The following is a 27,747-nucleotide window of genomic DNA, read 5'->3' as shown; positions in this document are numbered from 1 at the left end:
GTGGTTAAGAATTTAACTGTAATTAAATCTTAACCAATAGTTAACTTTTTTTTTATTATTTTTTTTTATTTTGCTTCCATTAATTTCATAAACCTAAATATCGTCTGAAATAACACCCACTTACTGCAAATGATCCTTGATTCAGATGTTCAAATAAAGGACAAAGAATTCAAAGTGTTGTTTAGAGACAGTTTATTAGAAATATGTAGACAAAAACCTCACTGCTTTTAACAAACTTAAATTTATAAACCTGAACTGACAGGTCACAACATTGTTTTCATCTTTTAGTCACACCTGCACTGATACTAAGAGTGCAAACACAAACTGGTCATCTATTGATAAGTTACCCTTTGTTCTGTACAGCTGTGAGGCATATGCTTTTTTTAATCACTTATGTTTACATATATGGAAGAAACCAGTGTACAGTTGCCTGCTACACTTCTAAGTGTGATACAAAACAACAAATACTAACTGCCAATCGGAAATCATTTCATAAAGCAGTGTGTACAGACAGGACTATGTATTTTGAACATGTTGAATTAACACAAAAACCTATCCGAGGGGCAAAACTGCAGCTAAAACACATAAAACAGGGGTTTAGCAATGAATCAGTGCAAGGGCTTTGAATATGCCATTCTGATTTCAAATGCAGCACTAGTGAAAATCAAATGTCTCGGCTGGCATTTGCAATGAAGCAGCATGTGCCAATACTTCCTTCGCTCACACACAAGGAAATCGTAACCTCAACACAACAAAACAAAATAATATAATTAAATAAAATGTACAGTTTGAATCAGAGGGAGAAGGCGGAATATGTCGATAAAGTCATTCATGTCCCTTTTCCATTACTACAAATTACAATGTATACATTACATGGGTGCAATAACCCCACTGACATTGAGGGAAAAGCCCAAGACTGTAAAAGCCATTGAGTAAACGGAGCATAAATGGTGTCCACAATGCATCATCGAGAGCTCGTAATTGTCCATGCAGAACAGAAAAGTAAAGAGTGTATTGTCAAGGGGCTGACATCGCCATCAACACAACAGTAAAAATTCATCCCTTGTGACTTTCTGCAATAAAACGGTTTCAAAAACAATGCAGTTTTTAAATGGCTACCAACTCAAACTTAGTCTCTCTCTTCATTTAAGCGTTAAGTGAAAATTCTTGCTTTCTTCTGCATGACGGTTTGCTCTTCCTTTACTCAAGGTCTGGCATTTCTGGAGGGGGGGGATTAATAGTAAATTAATGAATAAATAAATATTTTAATTACGTGTATTTTTTTAACAAACGTCAGTCAAGTTTTAGTCAAGTTTTTTTAAGAATACTGTTCATTATTACTATATACAATTATAACGGCTAACATATATTTGGTTCACATGTATTGATTTTCAAAATAATATAACAAACAAACATCACACAGAGGAGGTCAGATAATTTAAGAAAACATACTTTCATCATCGCTATCTGCAGACTCCTGGAATGAGATAAAAAAAAAAAAATTTTAGCATTGCATTTATTAAGTCACTAAACTTTGTTAACTAAAAAATAACTAATGAATTAATAGTTAAATAATGGGATGCCTAATGAGCGGATAATATGGCAAAAATAACTATATTCTTCAATTTAACAACATTATGGCTTGAATAATTCTCTCACATCATCTGCACCATCCACATCTGGTAGGTCATCTTCCCCGCCCATGTTGTTCATCATCTTTAGGAAAACAAAATAAAAACAATTAAGTATTATTTATTTTCCCTTCACAAAATTCCAATTCTATATTATGAATATTAATATAAACAGCCACGAACCTCTGAAAAACGGTCAAAACTGGACAGGTCTTCATCGGAGTCATCCTCCCAGTCCTTCCAGTTATTGAAGTCAACACTGAGCCAATTTAGCTGTACATTGAGAAACATTAATTAACACATGCTCTTATTACTAAATGAAGGTACATAATTTAAACCGACCAAACACTTACCTTTGCTTTTTCTTTTGTTAACCTTGGCCAAGACTTGCCAGGTTCAGCTTTTTTTAGACAGCAAAACACAGACCTGTCTGTGCGTTTGTGTTTAGACTCCTGCAAAAGAATAACAGCGTTCTCTGTGACACAAAAAAAATGTGAGCCCTGCAGATAGAGCTCTTACAACCTGAATTAGAACAGAAACCATCAGGTGGTGTACTTACATTTGGGTCAATGGACTCAAATAGTTCTACTTCATTATGGTGTTTCATGTTATCTGTTCCTCCAACACAACTAAAGCAAAACAATATAGCATATTACAATTCAGAAAGAACTACTATAGTTCTATATTGCATTAACATTATAGCATCAAATACTTTAATAATGCACATATTAAACATCAGTTCATGGCAGCACATGGAATAATTATATTTTATAATGACAATTTAATAACGACTAAATTTAACACTTTTAACAATAGCTGCATTTAGATGGACCCTACTAATCTGATCGTAATAGGACTAGAAGCACAATCAGAATTTTAAAAAAGTCATATGTAAACACAATTTGCCAGATCCGACTAAAATTTTACTCGGATTGTAAGGGGTGGTTTATTCCTTTTTTAATCCGAGCGAGAGGACATGTAAACACTTAACTGGATCGAAAACTGAAACTGGGAAGTACTGCGTATGTGCACTGACGAAGAAATAGCATAATGACATATGAGGGGGGCCTTTTACTACAGGTTTTTTTTTTTTTTCCACAGTTCATGTGCAGGTTTGTAGCCTAATTAGAACCCGAAGCAGATAAAGATTATATGCGCTTTTTAAAACAGCATGCGAAAACAGTGGAAAACTCTGTATATTTATGAGTGTGCGGATGTCAAAAGAGTAAATCTGATCAGAAGCTTTTGACATATACGTGCATATCAACCCGATCACTTTATTTAGCATTCATGTAAACACTATGATTGGATTCATCAATCAGAATTAATTAATTCCGATGGAAGCAAAAAGTGTCCATGTAAACGCACCGTCTGATTGAAATAAGATGTACCTGAAGTCAAGCTTTGTTTTGTCAAATTTAACTTGGACATCTTTGCTGTCTTCTATACAGAATTCAATGAAGACGGCCTCCCGTCTGTCATACCACTTGGCAGTTGCTGGCTGCCTGCAAAACGAATGGAATAAAAACATTAGAAAATATCTGGAATTAAAATATATTTGAAAAAAACATGCAGAACATCAAAATAGACTTCAATATGACATTTAAAAAAAAAAGCATTTAGTACTAATGGGGAACATGGTGAACTAAGCAACCAGCTAAGTGCATTTTGTAATCTTGTGGAATAAACACAAGACATCAGCCTGACCACTCCCTTTGTAATGATAACATTCTCCCGCTTATATTTTTAGTGTGCCAGGCTACTTCTCGCACGTCAGGAAGCAGGTAAGTTGAAAATTAGGTTTATGGTTATAGTTATGGGATTTGGCAAATGCTTTTGTCCAAAGTGACATACAAATAAAAAGTTTTTGTTAATCCTGTCGACATGTAGTTCCTCCCACACTGCTTGATCCATGCCTGGCATTTCTCCCCTTGGGCTTTAGGTTTCGGGAAGGGAAAAAAATTCCACCACCCCATCCAAACTCTTCAGATACCGGGTATCAGATTTGCACAACGCTTCGACATGTTTCCCTCGCTCAAAAGCTTGCCAGACCTCCCGAGCCTAGTTACGGTTGCTTAGCCACGATTGGCCTTTGGCTGTTTTCGGGCGTGGCTTAGCGAAGGGTCAATAAAGATGTGCCAGCTGGAGGCCTTGGCAGGGGTGGAGCAACAATTACGTTAACATGACAACCAATTGGTATCCATAGGCAGGTTCATGCATTGCCTCTAAGCAATCTACGGTTGTCAGATTTATTTGGTGATTTTCAATATTAAATTTAAGCATAAGCTTGGTGAACAGTTTTGGAGTATTTGATGTTTCCCAATTCAAAGAGATAGGTGTTGCCCGAGAGGTATTTCAAAGATGGCCACCAAGTGACATGACTTAAATGTCTTATGTTTAAATGTTTAATGTCTTAAAATGACTTTAATTTAAATCATACACCAATTAATATGTCAAGCTGTTTTCAATGCATGTTTTGTTTAGATTTGCGGTATTACTGCTCATTTTAATTCAAATCATCATGATTAATTCCTGCTGCAATCTTAAAACAAGTTGGATCAGCAAATTTTATGTTGGATAAAGACGGTCTCTCTGGCTAGCCAAGCTGATGCTCAGGTGGTTTATCCTGAAGGTTTTATACAGTCTATGGTGGTCACCCAGTATGATGGGTGGTACCCCAAACCCTTTTAAAACCATCCAACATACCACCCTGATTAGGCCTGGACAGCAAACGAAGACTCTTCAGTTGAACAACTGGCCAATTGAGCACCAGATTGGAAGACTAGCATAACCAGGTTTTAAGACCACCTAAACCAGCAAACTTAGGCTGGATTAAGCATGTGTATTTTTTCCCAGCAGGAAACACCCTGCATGTCCTGATCTGTGTAAGGCTTAATCAAGGTCCTAAATAACGCTAGTAACGTTACATTTTCCTGTTATTCAGATAAAAGCTTAAACAAAATATGTAATAATAATAGTAAACTGAGCAGCAGCTCTGATGTTAGCTGTGCAGTAACTACAGGCCTAAACTAAGTTAGCGGCTAACCAGCTAGCTAAGCTCTGCTGTGGGATCAATGTGCGCTATTTTCCTCACCGATTACGATTTTTTTTAAAACACAATTTGAAACCGTCTTCCCGAGAATGACTAGTACTGTCCTCAATGTCCATGTCAAATAACAGCCTTATGTGAGAAAATCGCGTTTGTCTGATAGAGGTTATGAACACACTTGCTAAATAGCTAGTAAGTTAGTGCATCCTTAACCACTGGTGGCTAAACTCACATGTCGATATCTTCTTTCAGTTTTCACCAAAATCTGCGTTGCCACTCGCGTCCTCTCGCCTGCTGTAGTGTTTGGAAACAGCGCTGTCAGATCAAAGCGAATGCATAAAGACAGAAGCTAGCTGTTTATGCTCCGCTCTGTCAACCTGCACAGGATCCGCGCGTGTCTACTCTCTGGCGCCGCGCGCAGTGACGCATCATCTCAACGTTTCTAGCGACTTCTGCTGCGCGCTCCGAGCCCGGGCCACGCGCGCGCCCTGAGCAAATGCGTCTCCATAGTAACAGAGCAAAGGCATCGCTCCACCTCGACTGTTGTAGGATGCAGGATGTCAGCTGATGCAGGAATCATACGTATTTATAATAATGTGATATATAATAAACTTTTTTTTTATTGTATTATTTTTTCTTTCGTTACTTTTCTCTTATTTAGAGTCAAAATAAAATGTATTGTCAAGTTTCTCAACAATTACAATAGAATATAGCCAAAGCGTAGTACTGAAAATAAAGAAGGCGAAGTAAATAAATTAAACGACTGAAGACAAAAGGAATAAATAATAATAAGAAGAAGAAATGGCAGTAATGTTAAAGTGATAATTTAAGTTAAATTTAAAGTGACAAATTATTTAATCTATGTATCTATCTATCTAAGTACTTTGGCATGATGATTTGCACACAATATGGTCAAAGCATCAATACAAAAAAGTGTCATCAAAATAAATTAAAATTAAATAAATAAAAATAATAATAACAGATAGCAAAGTAAATAAACAGATAATTGCTAATTCGTATGAATTTAATATATCTATCTCTCCCGTTCATATATTCAGACGGGGTTAAAAAAATACAATAAATTACATGATGTTTGATGATGTCTTTTTTATACAGTCTATGTTTTTTTAAAGAGCGCCACACAATGGTCACATCCCGTAATCTCTAATCCGGCTCAGCCAAAAGACTAGAATGACGAACTTCCTGCCTACATTATCTTGTATTCAGGGGATCTTTCACTGTAATGACTAAAAGCGAACTAACTGATAACGAAATATGACATAGAGACGCCGAGTTAGTGTCGCGAAGGAGTTCAAGGCGAATCAGTTTCGTCGTGACAGTCAGCGATGTTCTTTGTATGCTTGTTGTCTTCCTGTGGCCAAGGACGGGGAATTGGAAAACCACAAAGAGACTGAGCTGGTGTGTTGATCGAGAGAAGTGTCATCCGAACTTGAATAGGATATCCCAAGCATTAATTCGCCAGGGTTGTCGTAGTTTTAAGGCACGTTCAATGCAGCGGTCGTCTGTTGACTTCTTCGTCGAGTGGAAGAAGGCATTCTCCAGCTGCTGCAGTAGGTTCCCTTTACATTCACCTCTTCCGGCAAAGTCACTACAGAAGGTGAATTCATTTATTACACGAGCACAATAGGCTTCATCTCAATGTGTTTTTACATTATTGTTATTCCTATTTAGCAAACGCTTAGGTTAAGGCAACTGCCATCCTTTTCTTCATCTATCAGCTTGCTGGACGATCCGCAAAATAAACAATGTGTTGATCTAACTTGTATATTTATTTTCTCTAAAACAGGGAAATAGGCCTGTTACTGCAATAAACGAGAATTTATGGGATCACAAGGTAATTTAGCTTCAATAACGTAATCACTGCAAGCATCAAGTGACATTCATGAGCAGGTAGAGAAACAGAAGGATCCTTTGTTTATACAGTGAACACATTTCAGAGCAGCTGATGTGATTTTACACAGCTGCCTGTTGGTGTTGAAGGTGCAATACTCAGCACAGCCTATTCATGCAAGAAACTTCATTGTCTAGAATATTCCACCCTTCTGCTGCACAGCCACAAATCGATTGGATTGTGAAAGGGTAAATTACATTATGATGATTAAACCTAATACTATAATCCTTTTTATAAGAGCTTAAGCACAAGGAGCTCATAAGATCTGGCTGAGAAGAATTTGCATGCCATCCTGCAGCTCTTGTCAGGTGTGAAGAGTATTGTGAATTTATGCGGGTTGAGTCATTACACGAGTATTATTCATCATATGTTTGTCCAGACAAGAAAAGGGTGAACTGATAACAAGCGCAAGCTTATATTTAATCTAAAAAATTGTAATAAGGTAAAAGGTTTACCAGCACTGTAATTGGTTAGTTCATATGACACCAGTCAGTCACAGCAGTCTCCTGTAGTGTGACAGGCTATATTTAAGCTAAAACTAGTTTAATCCACATTTTAAATTATTTTTTTTATTTTATAATTATTACCCTGTTCTTAAGACCTCATATTAACTGAGAAACTACATAAATTTATTTAAAAAATGAATGCATAGAGACAAAATAAATGTAAACAGAAATGGCAAATATTAGATTTTTTGAAATAAAAGTCATTTGTATGTTTTATCTGTAATTATATACTATCAGTTAAAAGTTTAAAATAAAGTAAAATAAGGATAACAAATGTTTTGTTTTTGAATATATTTTAAAATGTAATATATTGTAATGGATTTCAAAGCTGAATTTTTAGCATCACTACTCTAGTCACATTTTAATATTCTGATTTCTACTTATTATTATTTTTATTTTTATTATTATTATGTTGAAAACAGCTGAGTAGAATTACTCAACGCCCCCCCCCCCCCAAAAAAAAAAACACAACAAAAAAAACACACACACACAAACCTCACCCCACCAAATTTAAATTTGTTAATATATTCACAATATAACTGTATCTGTATCTTAGATCTAATAAATGTGAGCTTGGTGAGCAGAAAATAATTCTTTAAAAAAAGTACTGGTAGTATATATGATTATTATTATAATATATTTAGCTATATATCATATATAATTCTTATATTTTTTGTATAATTATTATGCTGTTTTGAAGACTGCAAAGTAATTAAAAAGATATGGATATTATTAAATGGATATTGAAAATGGTACAAAATCTGAGGAAATAATCTCCTAAAATAACCTAAAATATACACTTTTCTTCAAAAAAGATAGATAGATAGATATGTAGATTTATATATATATATATATATATATAATTTTTAACAATTTAAAATTGTAATTATTTACTTTAAATTTATTTACTTTTTACACTGTGTGTTTCTTAACTAAAATACTGGAAATAAATAATTCAACTAACTTTTATTTTAATTTTTATTTCTTTTTTTGGTTTGGTATAGTGTCAAATGTAGCATATGTTTACCACAAGAAAATGAGCAAAACACTAAATAATTGCACCGTTTTTAATGTTCATGGTGGCCTCATGATGACTCTTACAAACGGATCTCTTTTTCCTCACAGTTTCATCTGATGAGATGAGCGTGCGAGCGGGGCAGGGCAGTGACGAGGTGCTGGTGTCGCAGGCGGTGTGGGATTACCTTGCAGCCGCAGGACGACCCTGGTTGGTCGACTTTGAGGACAAGCAGGGACTGAGTGCGGACATCATCCGGCGTGGGGAGCGTGGCGGCTGCTGTGCCGTGCGGCTCTCCCCGGTGGAAGGCAGCAGCAGGGCCAGGGCTGGAATGATGGAGGGGCCGGTTTCTCCTGTTACACGGAAAGCTTTCATAGACTTATGCCGTTGTGCCCGGAAAGAGATGACCAAACAAGAAGCAGCTCCTAAAAGGAAACGTTCTCTGTTACCATGCATGACGGCAATGGAACCCGACGGGGAAGGGAGCTTGTTGCCCCCTCCTCCCCCTCAACCACGGCGCTCGCAGAGGCAACAGCAGAAATACAGGAAAAATGCAGACATGGACACCTGTGTGGTTTTACCCATGCAACATGAGGCCGCAGCAAGGACCGGCACCGAGTTAGCCATCACTCGTGAAGAAGAGAGTACCGTTTGCTCCATCTGCATGGGTGAAATGGTGGAAAAGACAACTCTGGACAAGTGTGGCCACTCTTTCTGTCGGTCCTGCTTAGAACAGGCATTTCAAATCAAAAAAGCATGTCCTGTGTGCAGGCTGGTATATGGGCAGCTTATCGGTAACCAACCAGCCAGTGGGACCATGATGGTTGAAAGAGACCCAGACCTTGAGTTGCCTGGCCATGAAGGTTATGGGTGCATATGCATCATTTACAGTTTCCCTCCCGGTTTGCAAGCGGTAAGTACTGCTTATAGGCAGATAACAGCAGCGTGTTTTGCATTCAGATAACCACAGACCAGCTTTCATTATATACCGCATAAAAATTCCACACAGAATCTATTAATCGCACACTGTTATGTTTTAAAATTCTTTCAGCAAGAGCATCCAAACCCTGGGGTGAGGTATCCAGGCACAGACCGAGTGGCATACCTGCCAGACAGCCCTGAGGGAAACCGTGTCCTCCGAATGCTGCGGCGGGCCTTTGAGCAGCGCCTCATCTTCACCATAGGCACCTCCATGACCACCGGCATGCATGATGTTATTACCTGGAATGATATCCACCACAAGACCTCCATATGGGGCGGACCACGTTGGTATGCATTTTGATATTTGCTTGCTAAATTAGATCTGGGGAATCAGTGATCCCACAAGCATATTTTCCCTGGAATTACTTTTTGACTTATCCATAAAACGTAAAAACTTAAAGCCGTTGGTTTGGGTGATACATTAATTGATCAAAAAAGTCAAGTTCTTTCATAAAACTCCAGATGGTGCTGGCTGATTGTTTCTTAAAGCTGCAGTAGGTAACTTTTGTAAAAATATATTTTTTACATATTTGTTAAACCTGTCATTATGTCCTGACAGTAGAATATGAGACAGATAATCTGTGAAAAAAAGTAACCCAGGAGTAACGGAGTAACCCAGTAACCCAGTACCTTTGTGATTCTTCATAGACATAAACAGAGAGAAGTAGTTCCGGCTATTTGTGCAGCAGCAGTGTCTTAAATACTCACAGCAGCGTATCACCGTATGTAGTAGCAGTTCCTGTACTTGCTTGCAACAGCAACAATCTACAGCAATAACAACAGCAGCAGCAGTGTAGCAGATCTATTCCTCCTAGGCCAAATACATTAACATTGTATATTCCAAATCTTCCATGATAGAAATACAGTAAAAACAGTAATACTGTGAAATATAATAAAAATTGTAGATCTCTGTTTTTTATTTGAATGCATTTTAAAATGTCATTTATTGCTATGATGGCAAAGTTGAATTTTTAGCAGTCAGTCTGCAGTGTCACATGATGCTTCAGAAATCATTCGATTTGTTGCTCAAGAAACATTTCTGATTATCAGTACTCAAAACAGCTGTTTAATATTTTTGTGGAAGCCATTTTTATTGATGGAATTTCAAAGGAAGTTCAAAAGAACAGCATTTATTTGGAATAAAAATCTATAGTACAGCCACTTTTGATCAATTGAATTGCCTTGCTATAAAATATATATATATATACAGTATATATATATATATATTTTACTGACCCTAAACCTTTCGTATCGTATACTCGTACATTATTCTATACATTTATTTAATACCATTTAATATGAAAAGGCCAGAGAAACAATTTTCTGAACTTCAACTTTCGTTTTAACTTATGTTTTGTTTTTTTTTTTTCGTTTTTTTTTTCAGCTTTGGTTATCCAGATCCTACATACCTTGTCCGGGTGACAGAGGAACTGCGAGAGAAAGGAATAACAGCTGATTGATTTGTGTCGAGCACTTGACAAGTTTCAAAAGGATGGCAAACGTGTGCACTTGACCAGTCTCTTCACAAACACACTGTGTCGAGTCAAGTCACAGTCATCTGCTGCAGCATTGATTTGGTCAGGACGCTGTTTCACAATGTTTCATTTCAGTCTTTATGTTTAGCTTTGGTTTTAGTATAGTTTCACATACACTATTTTCTTTGGTACAAACCTGGAGTGCACTTTACTGAGACTGATTGTTCAGTGTAGTCAGCTGAGTTTAAGATACCCACTGGACTGAAGGTGTACACGATTCCTCATCTACAGTACAAACCTCCTCTTTCCTGTTTCAGAATCACTAGACTGCTGGCCTCCCTCTTCTAACTCTGTTTGTTCCATCCAAACTATCCTTTAGAACAACTGATGGTAAGACAAATGGCATAAGCACAGTTTAATGGGTACAGCTGGGAAAATCCCATACAACCTTTTTTTCAAAGCACTAAGAGGCACTTTTTCGATGGAGGTAATCTTTTTATTAAGAGAATTTAAAGTGGATTCTGCCTGATCTTCCAGAGTGCAGGATCTAGAGAGGTTATTTGTGGGCCTTTCTAATTATAAGGTCCTAGTAAAAGAGATGCAAGTCGATTTCAGTTTGTCCTAGCTTTCATCACTTATATCCTATGTTTTTGTTGTTCATTCCAATATGATGTGCATAAAAAGTAATATGTTTTGCTTTATGTTTGTTAGGTTCAGTTTTCCCTAGTTTGTCTTTTTATAACTTTGGTCCCATATATATATAAAAAAAAATGATGTCAAACCGAAAGGGCGTTTAAACCACTTAAACCAAACTAAAATGTAATAGCCCTAAACTTTGCTGTAACCATCATGTTTATGTCTCAGACTTGGAGCCAAGCCTAGCACTCAGTTTATTTGGATGAATCAGCAGACTTGTCCGTACAAAATGTGTTGAAGTAGAAAATAATTCACAAAATCACAAAAATATGTCCAGGTCACATTTAACCCCCAAATCAAAAAGAAATAGAAGAAATTATATTTCGCATTTAGATTGTAATACGATTTTTTTTTCCAATGCATAACATTATTTTCTGAATATTTTTCTCAATTTGGATACATTTCCCTCCATATTTCAATAATTTTTTGTTATATCTGTTATTCTCAATTACAGTTTTCATAACTATAACACATATTACAGTAAAACAGTAATGCAGTTATTTTTTTATTTTTAGCACAAATGAAAGACTTAATTGAAATAATTGCAATTCATTTGAAATATCTACAAATAAAATTTTGAAATCTATAATAAATGACACCATACAAAACCCACAAAATGGCTTTCTTTGAGCCCAATGTACCATATTGTTTTCTTTTGGATTTGATGTGAGATATGACCTAGGCTTTGTGAGATTCATCCAGATATCTTAAATGTACTGTATGCTAGGCTGCTGTGGTCCATGAAGCAGATTTATCGAATTTGATTTATATTTCTCTCATTGAAATGTTATTGTGCCTTCTGCTAAAGGTCACAGCCTGTTATAAACTAACGGTACTCATTACTTGTTTGTATTGGTACAACTGTGTTTGATCAATATGAAGCATTAACCTTATAGCAGTCTTTAAGCTTTACGCAAAATGCATCATAATTTCGAAAGCGTTGATCAGGTCACAGATTGTTTTGTGCAAACCAAAACATTTACTTGTTATGTTTTTTTGTGTGTGTGTGTTGTTAGAGGTTACTTATGTTTTACAGTAACACTTAACAGAAAATAGTATCAGATTTAAGTTTTGTTTTGCTACCATATTCTTTTACTCTCACCTTTATGTTACAAAGGACCAATTCAATCAGGATTTGTAAGACTTACCGTAAGTGTTTCTGTCATGCAAAATTCTATGCACTTCAAAATCTGATTTATGAAATGGACCTCTTCAGATGACTGATTGTTCAAATTAAATAATTTACCTTTATAGTTGTGTTGATTTGTATTACATATTGAATTGTATGCTACAATTAAATTGTGCTTTAAATTTTCATACTTGAATAAAGGGATTCTGTTCTGTTACACTGTGTTGGGTTTTTATCAAATTCAACTTTCTCAAGGTAGTCTCCTTATCTCTGTAAATGACAATATGAAAGTGTTCTGTAAATATGAACTAGCTATGACCTGCCAGAAACTGCAGCTGTCATGCTTGTCAGACTAAATGCATTTTTCTCAGAACGAACTACACTGTAAAATTATGATTTGAGCATGTTTTACAAGAAAACCTTGATATTAGTAATAATTGCTTACTAAAGGGATGTGTTGTGCTTGGAAAACAAGTCATTTCTGGAAGAATAAAACCAATTTTAAAAATATTACATAGAAATTGATTCAGTAAGGGTTTTATATCTTTGTATATTCTGTTTTATATTTTTTCTTCTTCATTAAATTAGTCTGTAAAGCCCTAAAGATGGGTTCCTGTTAACATGCCCCACTGTTGTTGTTGCACATTATTACAAAATATGCAAAAGTAATAATGATGGAATTGGCGTAAATTTATAAACAACAATCAGGAGAGGAAATGGCAGAGCACCTAAAACCAGTTCGGTGCGCTGCTCTGAGATGCCCATCAGAGGGCGCTACTTCACTTTTCGTTCTGAAAATTCATATTTTAACAGTATTATGCTAACGTACTAATCTCAACCATGGTAAAGGCACCGTATGCATTAGTATCCACAGCATCTCTGCTTCACCATCTGGAATGACACTCAGAACAGTGAATAGTACGTAGTAAACATACTATACCACACTATAGTACTAAATATTAACCTCTGCAGCTAATAATTCATTCTACAGAACACCTGGAGGGATAAAACCTTGGTAACTATGTATTTAATGCAGTCTGGGTCTTATTATCTTTCACCTTGCATTGTTTTACTCATGGTTTCTGAGAAAGAGGAGATGCTACGCAACCTGTCCATGTAGGAATTTCTCTAATTTCGCCAGTTTTTACAAAACGACAAATGATTTTATGCAAGTAAGTAGAGATTAATTGGACACAGATTTTGACGTTAAAAGACAACAAAAAATATACTTTCCATTCCATAAAAAGCCATTTATTTATCATAACACATTCAATTGTCTGCACCCAATATTTGTAATACTTGAGGGGTATTTTGGCGAAATGCAGTGAAGTGTAGTGCAATGATAAAAGCACTGTGCTGTAAATGGGAAAACCCGTGATGTAATGTGTCTCATTTCCTCTGATTATGCCAGTGTGCCTTTGAGCAATGCACTGAATCACTGTCTGCTCTACAATAGTGCCCTGACCACTCTCTGCATCTGTGTGTTAGGTAAGAGTATGGAAATAACACTTGGCACGGGTAACCAAGTAGTCCTACTCTTGTCTCTGCTACGGGTTAGAGCTTTGTAATGCCATGAATGTAATTAGTGGGAAAGATCTGGAGTGGCTCAGGTGTGTGATGCCCATGTGCAGACAGGACCATGAGGCTTTGCATTTGTATGAGTGCCATGTCGATGCTTTTTTGGACATCTGCTGTTCTTCCATATCACAGGCCTGCCCATCTGGCTCAGCCAGGCTTTCCTCTCCACAAAAAAAATTGTTTTTCTGTCACTCTGTGTCAGGATTGACAGAACTTAATATTTGTACTCCTCGTTTGCCTGAGTAACACATTTATGGAAAATGACCTTATGTTCTTTTTGGGGGAGCTGATAATTTGCGATTTATTATATTCATTTTATAGCCTATGTATTTTATATAGTAAAAATATACATAAAGAAATATAAAAACGAAATAAACAGAAAATATAGCCTACTGCTAATTTTCTGCCAGAACATTATCCATTAATTTTATAGACATGTTAACACTAAAGGACAATGCAGTACAGTGCAAGATAAAAAAATGGTTAATAAAAATCAATATGGAAATTTCCTTCATATTAATACAGTACATTGTCCTCTATTTTTAAACATTTTTTAAGAGTGTGTAATTTAAACAATTATCCTTGATATTTTGAAATTGTGAAATGGTGCATTAAACAAGACAGACTGTGTGTTCAGTGATTTTGTTAGTCTTTGTACCGTTTATTTCCCTGGGCATCTCACTCATGTCATTATCCATCTGGCTGCATGAAGGGTTGGGAGTTGCAAAGGGCAGGGAAACATTGAAATAAAGCCAAAATGCAAAAATGGTGAAATATGTAAGCATGAGCATCCCCAGGCACGTGCAGAGGGGGGGGCGTTGGGTGCTTGAGCACCTGACCTGCCCCTTTGCCCTTTGGTGCCCAAAGTGCCCTTTTGTCAAAGCAAAATTTCCTCTAATTTTTTTTTTTTTTGTCATAACGTTTCCTTTTGTGAATGCCTGTTCATGCCCAATCTAAATATTAGTCAAATTTTGAATAATAATTTAGCCGTCAATAAGATGACGAACATGATGACCTTTGACCTGACGACGACAACCTCCTCATCCAACCGGGACGATTCGTCACGCCGCACGCGCATTTTTTAATTGTCAGAGGATATTTTCATTACCGCGGAAGCTGGTAAGTGGTGTTTCATTCTCAGCGAAGTGATTTTGATATTTATTTACTTATTATTATTTTACAAGAACGACGTGATGTGAGAACATGCAGATATGTTGTTTATATTGCGGTGTGTAGCCTGTAGTGTAGAGTAACGTTAGCGTGCTGTTTGAGGGAGAAACGTTTCACAGGCATCGAGGGGCAGAGGCGTCATGCTCCTTCAAAGATTTCTGAGCCAAGTTGATTTTAAATGCAGCTTCCAAACGACAAAAAAAAAAAAAAAAACAGCAGAATAATATTTTTTATATATTTGATCTCATCACACTGTTGTGATTAGATCGTTCAGCATCAGCTGCTAAATTCAAATCTGTGTTCGCTGGCTGGCGCTGAGCCAGAGACGTTCTAACAACGCTTCATGATGATAACCAATCAACGGTTCTGTTGCGCGAATGCAATGGCCAATCGGATACGTGCAGAAGAGTCATCATGAAACGCGGTGTTTTTGTTCACTTGCACTGAATTATTTAGCGAATTCTTTCTTCAGAGAGAGAGAGAGAGAGAGAGAGAGAGAGAGAGTAAAAACTAAAAACAATCCTGATGTGCATAAAAGTGCTTCAGTGATTTTAATGGGAGTTTTTGAGAGTGCCTGAACTCTGGCTAGACTGAATGTAAATGTAATTTGATAATGTTTATGTTCTTTACTCTCTGTAAAATGAAAGAGTTAAAATAAGTAACTTACAATATTGTTATTAAAATTTACGTTAAATGCAAATTCAGTCGTATTAAAAATATTTTATGGCATGATATGGCACTTAAGTAAAAAGTCGGGGTTTTATGTTTAGTTAATAGATTACACTACCTTTCCATTTATTGATCAAATAACAATCTATAAATGTGCAAAACGCGTTTACTTATACGTTTGAGAATCGAGATATTTCCTGATATATTAAGAATGTTTGGAGTTGTTTTGAATAAAAAGGAAAAATAAATAAAACATTAGCCTATATAAGTTATACAGTGCTTTCATAGCATGACTCAGTTGTTTATTGTTTTGTATCAATATTTAAGGTAGACTTATTGATTAGGTGCAAGAGTAGTAGTGATGGTTAAAATAATAGATTGATAATGAAATAGTAGATTGTGCCTTGTTCCTAGATGGACAGAGACTGGAAAGTAATAGATCAGATGAGGAGATGTAGATAGAGGAATAAAAAGAGGCAAATGTAGACTTTTTTACTTTTAAACTTAAAATTGTCTCTTCTAATCTTTTTCTTTTTCAAAACTGCATCACAGCATTGGCTGCCGTATCAATACATAATCATCCATATCAATACGCAAATCGGCAAGGAATGCATCACAATATATTGCTGTATTGATATTTTGAACCGCGCTTTTTAAAGCCTTGTTCCATGTGCCTCTTTTATACTTTGAGCACCTGCCCCTCCAAAGGTCTCTGCACGGCCCTGAGCATCCCTATTGTATTTAGAAAACATCCCTATTGAGTGTTTGAAACTTTAGGAGTCTTAACAATCTGGTAGATAAATTCTGTGCTTTTATGAGTCTCAGGCACTGAGATTTGTACAAATTTTACTGGAGTTGTCCTGTCCACAGACTCAGAGTTGTGGCCCTTCCCACTGTGCTCTTTAATTAGACAGGATCTGGGCTCTGACAGCCCTGGCATGCTGCTTCTCTCTCTCTCTTTCTCTCTCTGATTGTCTCTCTATATGTCGCTGTCTATTTTCTAATCCCAGCACACCTCTCTGTAGCACAGGCGTCAATATGATACACGTTCATTTAACTAACAATGGGCCTAGGGCTAGAAACCAAGAAACTGTTCACATAAAAAAAAAAAAAAAAATGAGTGAGATGCAGATCCGTTCGGTTCTTACGTGTGCATTCTTCCTAGCGGCTCTGGCAGACAATGTTTGTGTTTTTTGCACTATTGAACAGCAGTCGCAACAACGCTACTGAATATACAGTGAGAAACCGCTTACTTACTATTGAAAGATTTTGTATTTATTTAATTTTGTTCAAGTGATCAGAGAATAACACTTTTAAAAAAAAAAAGGCTGATCTTAATTTCCCCCCTCTCTCTAATGACAGTGTATGAGCATTTCACCTCCGGCAGTTTATTTGACAATGATGAGTGTTTTTGTACATTTGTTTTTGGCGTATCTGTCTTCTAGCATAGATTCTGGTGGCATTTGTATGGGTTAATTTAATTGTGTCATGACACCATTGTATAAGTGTCAAAGAATGTAATGCATAAGTAAATGCACCATCTAAATCAGGGCCATGTGTGGTTTCTGTATGGATTCTGCAGAGAAGGCCCTTAGATTCCTGAGAGATTCACAGACAGACTTCACCATTAGGGCACGAGAGCAGCTCTGGCAAGGACTGTTGGCTGCATTTCCAGAAGACAGATTGGAAGCCTCTGGTTTAAAATGTTAATAATTAGCAAAAGCAAGTGTTACCACTTGTGAGAGTTAAAAAGGGATCTTCATTCCTTTGTGAGCATAAGAAATTAAAATGATGATCTGTAATTACAGTCAAACCTATTCTTAGAGCTATAGAAGGCTATATAATGTCCACAGAGTGGATATCATTAGAGGGAAAATAAGACACAGAGGTAGCGTTTGCTTGCAGGATGATGAAGCTGTGATGTTACTGAGAAAAGAAATACTGAATTACAGCATTTATGGATTTTAATACTATAAATTGTATATTAAATTCAGTAAAGCCAATTAGATTCAGTTTTATGGGGATATAGAATAGGGATGACACTTTTGGGGGCTCCAATGTGTTTCACTTCATTAGTTTGGCCTAGCATATCATTTTCAGTGCTGGCATCAGGACAACAAACATTGTTTTTCCATAATTTATTTACTGCAGAGGCATAGGCTGCACATCACTGCAAATGTCATATGTTTAAATCAATGCCAATGTTATAAGAAGCATCTATAATATTCCACAAACTCAAGCAGATATGTTTCTGTCCACACCTTTTGTGTCAGAGCCACTGAGATAGTCTGAGTTATAATATTTTCAAGAATGATATGATTGCTGGAGGGAGATTTGATGGTTCCTGCATCTTTGAAGCAACTGAGCATTGCATGTGTACAGTTTTTGGTTACATTTTGTAACCCTTTTGTTACATTTGTGAACAAGTTAAGGAATTATGTTACATTTCTCCAAATCTGTTCTGATGGCCTGATGATGAGTAAACATTCTGCAAATAAAATGTTTTGTGTAAACTAATCCTGTACAGCAGTTTTTTATATATATACTGTATGTATATATGGATTGCTCAGCGATAAATTGAGAATGGTGCAATAGTTCATATTTTGGATTCATATGAGCAAAATATGAGAATTTCTCCTCACTTCAAGCTGCCTGTTTTTGGCATTGGCCTCTTTTTTTCTCCTGCAGTTTTTGGCATTGGCCTCTTTTTTTCTCCTGCAGGCATTTTTATCTTTTTTTTTTTTTTTTTTTTTTGTCTGGTGATTGTCTGAATGGAGCTTCCTTATTTATGACTCCAATTACACGGCCAATATTAGCAGGGCCTTAAGCCTAATGAGTCATGCAGACGATTGCAGTGATGGCCCATGGAGCTGGATGGATGGGATTGTAAACAAATTCACTATATCTATAGAAGCATTTACCATTGATGTACTGTTAGTTTTGGCAATACCAGTCACCTGAAAAGGCACATCATCTCACATTTGCCCACATAGTAAATATGTTTTGTTGTGTGTCTGTTGAATCTATAGTGGGTTTCAGACTATAGTTTAAACAGAGATAGGTCAGACTGGAAGACTTACAGCTACAGACAATGCAAATGCCATGACCTATGCAGCCAGGACATATAAATGTCATCTAGCCTTGTTTAGGTAAACTAGATGTTCTGGGTTGAACACATTGTTTAGCCTCATGATCAGACTGAATCCAGTGTATGTAAGGCATTTCTTCTCTGATTTCCTTTGCATCATTTCTTTGTTATTGTTAGCCTTTCAGCGTATGAAAAATGTATTAGAGGAGCTCTTCACATCAGTGTTAATATTCACACCGTGCATGGATGCACAGTCTGAGTGATTGTCTGTATCTTGTTGGATAAAGACATTGGAACAAGGGGAAACGTTCTCCCTGTGTACGTCTTCATGTTCCCATGACAACAGGCTTACCGCTGTGAAAACGCATGAAGACAAGGATTATATCTGTTCGTAGGGAAAAACAAATCTACAAAGTAAGAAGCTCTTGGTTATTTGGTCTGTGTCAATACTTCGTTGAGAAAGATGGCGTGTTCATAAAAATACAGAGGATGTTCACACAGACACAAAGCCAAAACAGACCTTGCTGCAGGTTGAGATGATGAATATTTCACGGAAACTACACTTACTGTGGTATACTTTGATATGTAGAGTCCACAAGTCTGAGGGGTGAGACGCTTATATTTTATGCAACAATTTTTATCATTACAAGTGATATTATCAGCAGAAATATTTAAGTGAAAATAAGAATTTTAAATGATACAAATTAACATGAATTTCCAAATATTGTTTTTCTTTAATCATAATAGTGCTATATTCTGTAGTTGTCATATCTAATAGTGAATATTAGATATGACAAATATCTTTTTTTAATTTTACATCTTTTTTTTTTTTTTTTCCAAAATAATTTTTAATCATCATTATGTCCATAAATAAATAAATAAATAATTTATATCCTGAATGCACTGTAAGTCGCTTTGGATAAAAGCGTCTGCTAAATGCATAAATGTAATAATGATGATTATTATTACCACTGTCTAAAAAACACAGTCTTTTTTGTAAGACCAAACCAAAGTATGGTATGTTTACCTCACTATCAAAGGAACAACTGTGAAGTGAAAAGCAGCAGTGAAGTATGCATGAAAGCTTCTTCAACTCCCAAATACCAAGAACATGACTTGTTTTTGGATCCCGTCAGCAGCATGGAACATAAAGTCACTCTGTGTTACTTACATAACCTCCTTCGAGCTCACTTTGGGCTTCACTTCCTATGTAGTCCTTGTGAGTACATGGAGAAGAAACATCCTCCAAGTTCTTGTTCAGGGAGTGTGATTCCTGATCGCAGCTCTGTCATTGGGCTTTAACATCAATTCTCACTCAGTCCAGTTCATAAATCCTCAGCTTTTCCATAAGAGCTGTGCCTTTGAGAGCCAACCTCAGTCCAACAATAACAGCAGCTATTTTTATGCTTTGAACTGGATGGGTCAGACAATCAGCTGACAAGGTGGAAGTGAAGGTCTGACACAACACAATAGTTTCCCACAGTGTGTCTAATGTTTTCTGAGTTGGACACCTTTTTACTTTATGGCACAGAGGTAATTTAGGAACCTTGAGGTGATAAAATCTCATGGTTCTTCACACCACACATCCTGTTCTGAGCTGTAGCCAGATTGGGTTTTTAAAAACAATTATTACACAGCTCTGTTCAGTAACAATCACAATATTCGGTAGTCAGTTAATTCCTAATTTTATCTATTGTCACTTTTCTGGAAACTAGAACTGCAGCTAAGTTCACACCACAGACTTGCTCTGACATTTCATGCGAATGCAAATTGCAGAACTTTAAACCTTAGAGGATTTTGTTATCAACATAACTATCTTGTTGCCAGAATGATTGTTTTGTACATTTTAAGGGGCCATTCACACAGAACATGTTTCCATGATTAAATTGTTTAAAAAACAGTTTATTGTAATCTGACCGACACACTATGTTATGTTTAAGACTCTGCAAATGATGCAGGTCACAATCACAACAGTCAAAGAAATCCATCTCAATAGCAAAACGATGGCTGAAAACAACAGGGACTGCAAAAATGAATTCTGTGACACTTAATTTTATCTTATTGGAAATTGATTGATGTGTTTAGGGTGGTTTACACACAACACATCTCAGCTTTTAAAAATGTAAGACGCAGGGCAATTGAATAGAAATAATGCAAGGTCTTGAGATTTCTTAGTAGGAGAACCTAAAATAATTTAAATTCAATCAAATATTTCAAGGGCAAGGAGCCCTTGTTAGGTGCCGTTCATGCAGAATTTTGTATTCCACTGCACTGATTTTCCATTGTAAAAAAAAAAACATATTTCAAGGTATCAAAGGCAATCAAAGACATCCATCTGGTCCATTTACATGGGATAACAGTAGAAAAGGACCACTGAGGAATGTGTTCTGTGTGAACGGCCCCTTTGACCATTGCACTTGCGTTGCACATGACATGTTTTAAAACCACATCGCTTAAGTTAAAATAAGTTTCACTTTTAAAAAAAATGCTTTACAGTGTTCTTTCTGGTGCAAACTTTTGCATTGCTACACTTTTTTTAATTCGACTGCCATGCATCTCACATTTTTAAACACAAAAACAGATTTTGTTTGAACGGGCCCTTATGTGGGATAATGTACATTAAGCCGGTCATCACTGCAAGATAAACCCAGACAGGGTGACCCCAACGCAGAGCAAACGTAACTTACATTTAATCCCATCATGGCACTTGAACTGAAAAAGCGTATTTGTGCATTTGGGTGAGTTGTCTGGGTTTGACAGGGATGAATCATCCTGGCCGTGTTCAGTACACAGTGGTTTACCCTCCTCCTTGTTGTTTGGTAGATTTACTTGCAGGACACGGTCGGTCATCGCTTGAGTGCTCGCCTGTATTTCTTTCTTTCTCTTTTACTTGGAGGTAATGAGAACAATGTCAGTAAACCTGACTTGTGTGGCTTGAATACACGGCTTTGCTCCGGCTGCCCCACTCAGTGCATTCAACACTGTCACATTCTGAACATCAGACCTCGCTGGCAATGCCGCAGCCTTTGTGTGCACCGTTGCCTAGTGATGGCATGAGGGAAAGCACAATGCAAGTGTATACATATCTTTGCATGTTTGTGTATCTTTTCTTCAGGTTGCTCAATATCCTGTTTCGGGTTTTGCAGAGCAGGCATGCGGATATTGTTATAATCGGAACCAATATTTAATTAGACAATTAAATGAGCGGCGGTATGAATCACCCAAATAAATACACACACATGAAAAGAATCACAGCTAAATTTACAATTACTCATCCAGACAGGAAAAACGGAAACACTTGACTTGCTCGACTGAATTGTGGGACAGGACATACCATTTAATGTGTTTGGACGTGTCCTAGAAACACAAGGAAGATTTTAGTGCTTCTGTTGCAAAACAACGGAAGAAAGCGAGCCTGGCAGAGCCTCAGGTTGAACAATTGATCATGTCTGCATTTGCCCTATAGAGAGCGAGTGGGTGGACTGGGTGCTCATGGGAGACCACAGGATAAGACTTCTGTCAGCTGGTTGCAGGATGATTAAAAGAGCACACACATGGAAAAGACATTTTGCTTGGGTAAACAAAATAGTTTATAATGTTTGTTGACATTCCATGAATAATTCTGAGCCATTAAGAGAGGATAAGGGTAATTATGAAAAGAAAATTTGGATAGAAAATTAACAAATCGGGCACAAAACCTAGAATGTTAATGCAACGCTAATTTGTTAATTTTGTAACTCAATATTGATGATTTGTGTTAAATTTGAATTATACTGGGGTCCAAATATCTGGAATTCAAAATATATTTTAAACATGGAAATGAACAAAGTTTTAGGATCTAAAAACAGAACGGGTTTTAAAAAACAACAAGTGCATAAATAAATTAATTACAAATTATAATATTATGATGTAAAATAAATATATTCTGCATTATTTCTAAATAACCAGTCCAGTTTAAACATCAACTTGAGAAATGTTTACATATTCTTTTGTAATGAAAAATGTTGCATTAAATTAGTTTTTTTTTATAATAATATAAAAAATGTCAATATCCCAAATAAAAATATTGTTTTCTCAGAGGCCGACTCCTTCTTAACCCTATACAACCATTAAAATCATGAATGATGGTTGAAAATCGGTAGAGTTCATATTTAATTCTAAAACTATTTTTAATTACTAGTTCATTAGAATGTCCAAGGAATCATGTTACCGCATGATTTTCCCCCTTACAAAAACATTCCTCAAATTTGTCATTCATACGTGAAACATGTTAAGACAAGACGACAGTTAATTCATAATATTAATTTAATTTTATATTGTATTAAATCATGAACAATTTCATTTTCTCAGTTTTACCCAAGTTACTGTAAGAAACAAATATTTAGAAAAATGTTCTAGTATTTATGAGAAATGTATCAATAGATATTATTATACTTATTTTAACTTTTTATTATGTTTTTATTTTCAATATTCTTAATGTCTATTTCATTTAGATGTTTGTATGATTCTTCAGTATTGCAGGGTAATAGTTGCTCTCTGAGGTTTTGAATGATTTTTGTTACTGTGGTAAATGCGGGGCACATGTTACCCTTGCCGCTCGTCATGTGTGCTTCATTAGTCTGCCCAGAGCACACAGACCTTCACAAATGGAGTGTCAGATCAAATATGTCACATTATCACTGCGCGAAAAAACATATATTTACATACACCGCTGAAATGTTTTGGCCCAATATAAAAACATCAGTCACCCTCAACCCCGAGAGGGCACAGAAGAGAGGCAGTAGTGATGGCTGCTGATGATCTGGCTGGGCCCTGCACTGCGGCAGAGACTGTGTGTGAAGTGTCTGTGGGTCTGCTGCAGAGGCAGACGGCTCATCAGTAATCAGAGAGCGATGCTCGCTTTCCCTCCTCAGGAGGTGTGTGTTCACACACATTCAGACAAGAATAAGAAACCCTAACCGAAACACTGATCTGGTTTTTAGGATTACAGCTCTCCCGTTCATTCAGAGACACTTTGAGAAAAGGTGAATTGTGGGATGCTGAGATGTTTTTACACAAGACCCACCTGTCAGAAGAACAAGATCATGTCAATAGGCTAAATCAACTAAAACTATGCTTTTGGCCATATACCTTAGAGATTTAGACCTTGTTGACTGTATCTAACAATTAAAATCATACACCAAAGTCATATTTTTCACATTATCATATTATCACATTTTTTTTCCTGCTGTTTTTATGAACACTTGAGGTGCACAAAAGAGAAATGTAAAATATTTTTATAAAATAAAACATTAAATATATTTTTTTGTCTAACTATTTTAAAACTATTCATTCATATTAATGGCAAAAAAAAAAAAAAAAAAAAATCAAATCCAGCTATCACCTGATTTTACCCATTACAAAATAAGTTGCTTTGGATAAAAGTGTCTGCTAAATGCATAAATTTAAATTCAATACATTTTTAATTAAATTAAATTAAATATATATATATATATATATATATATATATATATATATATATATATATATATATATAATTAAAAAATCTATTTAATTTGAATGATTGTTTTATTGCTAGAAAATATTTGCTAGAAAAATTATTTTTGACAGAAATAGTCACATTTTTCTAACCATCTTTGTGATTTACTTTCATATCTTATATACTCAAATTTCTGCATAGCCTACTTATAATGATTCAATATTAATAATAATAATAATCCTCATCATTATATAACTATAAATATAACTTATGAGGGCAATGTCATTGCAACAAGCAAACGATTTCAAATAAGCTCAAATGGAAACAAATCTGTTTACTCCCTAACATTTTTGGTTCTTGGACTGTGTCATAATGCCTGTGGCCCTAAACCATATCTGTTCATAGCTGAGTGAGCAATTCCTTTCCCTGTGTCTGTCCAGATGTTGGCCTAATTTACTGTGACTATCTATGTATGCAGTAAGCTCCCTCTCCATGCGTACATGTAAGTATCTGCTCCTGTTTTGTGCTAGCAGACACTAGAGAGGTCCAAGGTGAGACTGGACCCTTAGGTGCTTGTACTTTCACTGCATGTGTCTAGCATGGCATTTAACACTAACCTCGATCCTTCTAGCATGCTTTCATAAGCACTGTTGAGTGACTCAAAAGCACCGCAGGTGTTCAAGAGGTCAGAGACCCTGTAAACTCACTGATTTGAAGCAGGAGGGCAGTGCTTTTGATAAACTCCCACACTGACATCACTGAAGATTTTCAAAGTTGTAAATAAAAATGACTGGAATACATTTTACAATTCTATTTAAATTTTTCTATTTAAAAAATGTTAATGTTTAATTCAATGGCCCTTTCATACAGTCTTTACTCGGAAATAGAGATCATATATGAAGAGGAAAAAAAGATTGTTCTGATGTAAGAAGTCTGTTTTGAGTCAATCACAGACTCACAGTGCTCTGTCAAAGATGTTTACAGATGTAAAAAAAAAAATGTCTATGTAAACATGAGCTAGACGGACATCTGACCATTGCACCTCATATTTCACATAAGACCCTGTCAAAGTTCCTTTAAGGGACTTTACTCAGTGGCCATCTCTGAAACGCCTTGCAGGCAGCTATTTCAGTCAAGTATAGCTTCTATCTCTTTGAATGAGGAAACATATAGATCTGTCTGATCCTGGGGTTACAATTAGCCTACATTTCATATTTGGAATCACCAATGAAATCTGATAACACCTGTCTCTACAATTTAGTTTCTTCTGCTCAAATAGTATTGAAAAAGCTTATTTTTAAGGCTAGACCAGCCAATATGCATGTTCAGTCTGAAGTCGAATATTAACCTACTGTATAAAGACCTTATTATTCGCCAGAGAAATGAGCACCAACTTTAGAATTCTGTCTCTGAACTTCTGTTTTTGCTGTAGCTGTATAACAGGGGAGTCAAAATCCTACTGTAAAGTTAAAGAAAGTTATCATGTGCTGTGCATTCTTATGTTCAAAGCAGAAACACTGAAAAGGGGCGGGGCTACATTAGTATATAAAAATAAACAGTAGGCAAACAGTACCAGGATGCCCTATTATTCCTAGAGAGTTACTGAAGTGCCCCAGATAGCACACGTATGTCTGCAAGATGTCTTTTAAAGATCGCTTGATCTGGAAAGCATCTGGTACAAACATCTGACAGATGTCTGTAAGACAGCTAATAAATGTCTATTTGACATCTGATAGGAAATGTCTTATAGACCTATTGCAGAGGAATAAACACTAAAAAATATGTCTCAGATGTAAATGCAGACATCAAATAGCCGTTTCTGTGACGTAGGCCTACATATGCTATCAGGGTGTGCAGTTAATGGACACTTTACTATCCCATGGGAAAGGATTGATATATGAATGGCAGTGAAGCGATGCAACTGATGCTGGAAGGTCATGTGATGGTAACAACACTGTGGATGTAGTACGAATTCATACTAACCATATTCATACTATATAAAACACTTTTAATGGTCGCAAATCTTTCTTCAAATTCAAATAGACTTTTGTTTAAATACTAGGACAGTATGTGATATCGGGCGCACAGTGACTATTTCTTAAGCAAAACAGAGCTTCTAACAGCAGTAACATGATGAAATTAGAAGACAGTAGTGTTATTGTGAGTTGCACTTCTTCCCATTTATGAATAATAAAGTGCACTGAGCCTTTTTAGCATATTCTTTTTATCAATAAATGACTCTTGTGTTTTTAAGAATATAAAACAAGTTCTGTACACCTGTAATGGCCTCTTATTGGTAAAAAGATTAAACACCGTCACTTGTGTAAATAGCACATTAGTGTATTTTCCCATAAGGGTAAATCGGGCAATTATATGGCAATTTACCAGGTTTAATGTGTAAAAGGGGCTAATAATGTTACTTGCTTTTTTTTGTAGGAAATTTACTAGCATTTTCTGAGTGAAAATGTATTTTGTAGAATGTTTACCATTTATAAAGTCATGCTAGTCCTCTGTAGCACACTAGATTAAAACATTATAATGCACAAAAAGTAATTTCACAGATGGTCAAGGGACTTAACGTCTACAAATAGCTCCACTATAAACAAACATCACGCTCATACTAGCGCTTCTTTAATCTAATGTTCTGCTTTGTTGGATAAGCCTTGAGAGAGATGGTGCTTTCATAATGGAAAGCTCATTTTACATGCACCCAATGAGTAACTTCATTATGCTTGTCTTTGTAGAGCCGATTCCCAGTGAGATTGGAAGCTGGACTGTGTGGATGTGTCTGCTGTGAGTCGGGGTCTCCAGCTCCTGGCAGCACTCCTCTTTTGGACACTGGCAACAGCTTGCTCCCCACATCCCTCCCAGATGATGTGTCTTGAGACAGATGTTCTAGAAGGAATCTAGGAAAGTAATATGCTGTTAAGGCAGGAGATGTCTTATACTGGCTGATGAAAGAGAGGAACGTGCCAACACGACAGTCCTCCTGGCATCCAAACAGTCGATAAGGAACGCTAACAGAAGGACAGCTTGTATTTTATTGGTGGATTTGTGTCAACTGTAAAAATGCCACAATATTTTCTAAATGGAAGACAAGTAATCTCATTAATTGATACATTTACCTACTCTCTTAAAACTAAATATTAGAATGATTTCTTAAGGATCATGTGAGAAGACTAGTAATGGCTGCTAAAAAACTCAGCTTTCATTAAATGATGAATATATCCAATTAAAATAATTATAATTATGTACCTTTTATTGTGTAAATGAAGCAGGTGGGCAAGACTTTTAAAAAGACTTTTTCTGATTACCCGATTTTTCAGTTTGAGCACAATTAATAAAAATGTTTCTATTTAAAAAGAAAAA

The 27,747-nt window shown here is 36.1% G+C and overlaps 2 protein-coding genes and 1 long non-coding RNA gene across 6 annotated transcripts; 2 read left to right on the top strand and 1 right to left on the bottom strand.

Annotated features, from left to right (window-relative positions):
* Positions 1–175: 175 nt before the first annotated feature.
* LOC128011631 (prostaglandin E synthase 3) lies at positions 176–5,128 on the bottom strand. Its single transcript, XM_052594271.1, has 8 exons — positions 4,913–5,128; positions 3,023–3,136; positions 2,191–2,260; positions 1,985–2,083; positions 1,815–1,904; positions 1,660–1,716; positions 1,453–1,477; positions 176–1,220 (listed from the first exon to the last, which is right to left on the bottom strand). Coding segments are annotated over exons 1-8 (477 nt in total). The 5' UTR covers positions 4,915–5,128; the 3' UTR covers positions 176–1,200.
* Positions 5,129–5,501: 373 nt separating this feature from the next.
* Positions 5,502–12,611, top strand: LOC128011629 (probable E3 ubiquitin-protein ligase DTX3). 4 transcript variants are annotated; one of them, XM_052594269.1, is made up of 5 exons: positions 5,504–6,251; positions 6,488–6,535; positions 8,224–9,026; positions 9,165–9,382; positions 10,479–12,611. In XM_052594269.1, exons 2-5 carry the CDS (start codon positions 6,523–6,525, stop codon positions 10,552–10,554), a joined length of 1,110 nt encoding a protein of 369 aa, XP_052450229.1. In that variant the 5' UTR covers positions 5,504–6,251; positions 6,488–6,522; the 3' UTR covers positions 10,555–12,611. The 4 variants fall into 4 exon arrangements, with proteins under 4 accessions (XP_052450227.1, XP_052450229.1, XP_052450228.1 ...); XM_052594268.1 differs by having other exon boundaries at positions 5,504–6,298; XM_052594267.1 differs by lacking the exon at positions 6,488–6,535 and having other exon boundaries at positions 5,502–6,251.
* A 2,391-nt stretch (positions 12,612–15,002) lies between these two features.
* On the top strand, positions 15,003–27,733 carry LOC128012116 (uncharacterized). Its single transcript, XR_008182706.1, has 2 exons — positions 15,003–15,091; positions 27,123–27,733. It is a non-coding gene; the product is annotated as an uncharacterized LOC128012116 (long non-coding RNA).
* Positions 27,734–27,747: the final 14 nt, after the last annotated feature.

This window comes from Carassius gibelio, chromosome B23 (assembly GCF_023724105.1).
Source record: "Carassius gibelio isolate Cgi1373 ecotype wild population from Czech Republic chromosome B23, carGib1.2-hapl.c, whole genome shotgun sequence".
NCBI lineage: Eukaryota > Metazoa > Chordata > Actinopteri > Cypriniformes > Cyprinidae > Carassius > Carassius gibelio.
Note: the sequence above shows the minus strand (reverse complement) of the source record. Positions and strands in the feature narration are given on the sequence as shown.

Bases quoted from the DNA above. Each gene is read 5' to 3' on its own strand.
- LOC128011631 (XM_052594271.1), bottom strand. The intron at 2,261-3,022 runs GTACATCTTATT...GTTTTGCTTTAG, and splicing joins AAAACAAAGCTTGACTTCAG to TTGTGTTGGAGGAACAGATA. The intron at 1,717-1,814 runs GTTCGTGGCTGT...GTTTTCCTAAAG, and splicing joins GTTTTGACCGTTTTTCAGAG to ATGATGAACAACATGGGCGG.
- LOC128011629 (XM_052594267.1), top strand. From the start codon at position 6,038: ATGCTTGTTGTCTTCCTGTGGCCAAGGACGGGGAATTGGAAAACCACA. The intron at 6,252-8,223 runs GTAGGTTCCCTT...TTTTCCTCACAG, and splicing joins GGCATTCTCCAGCTGCTGCA to TTTCATCTGATGAGATGAGC. The intron at 9,027-9,164 runs GTAAGTACTGCT...AAATTCTTTCAG, and splicing joins TCCCTCCCGGTTTGCAAGCG to CAAGAGCATCCAAACCCTGG.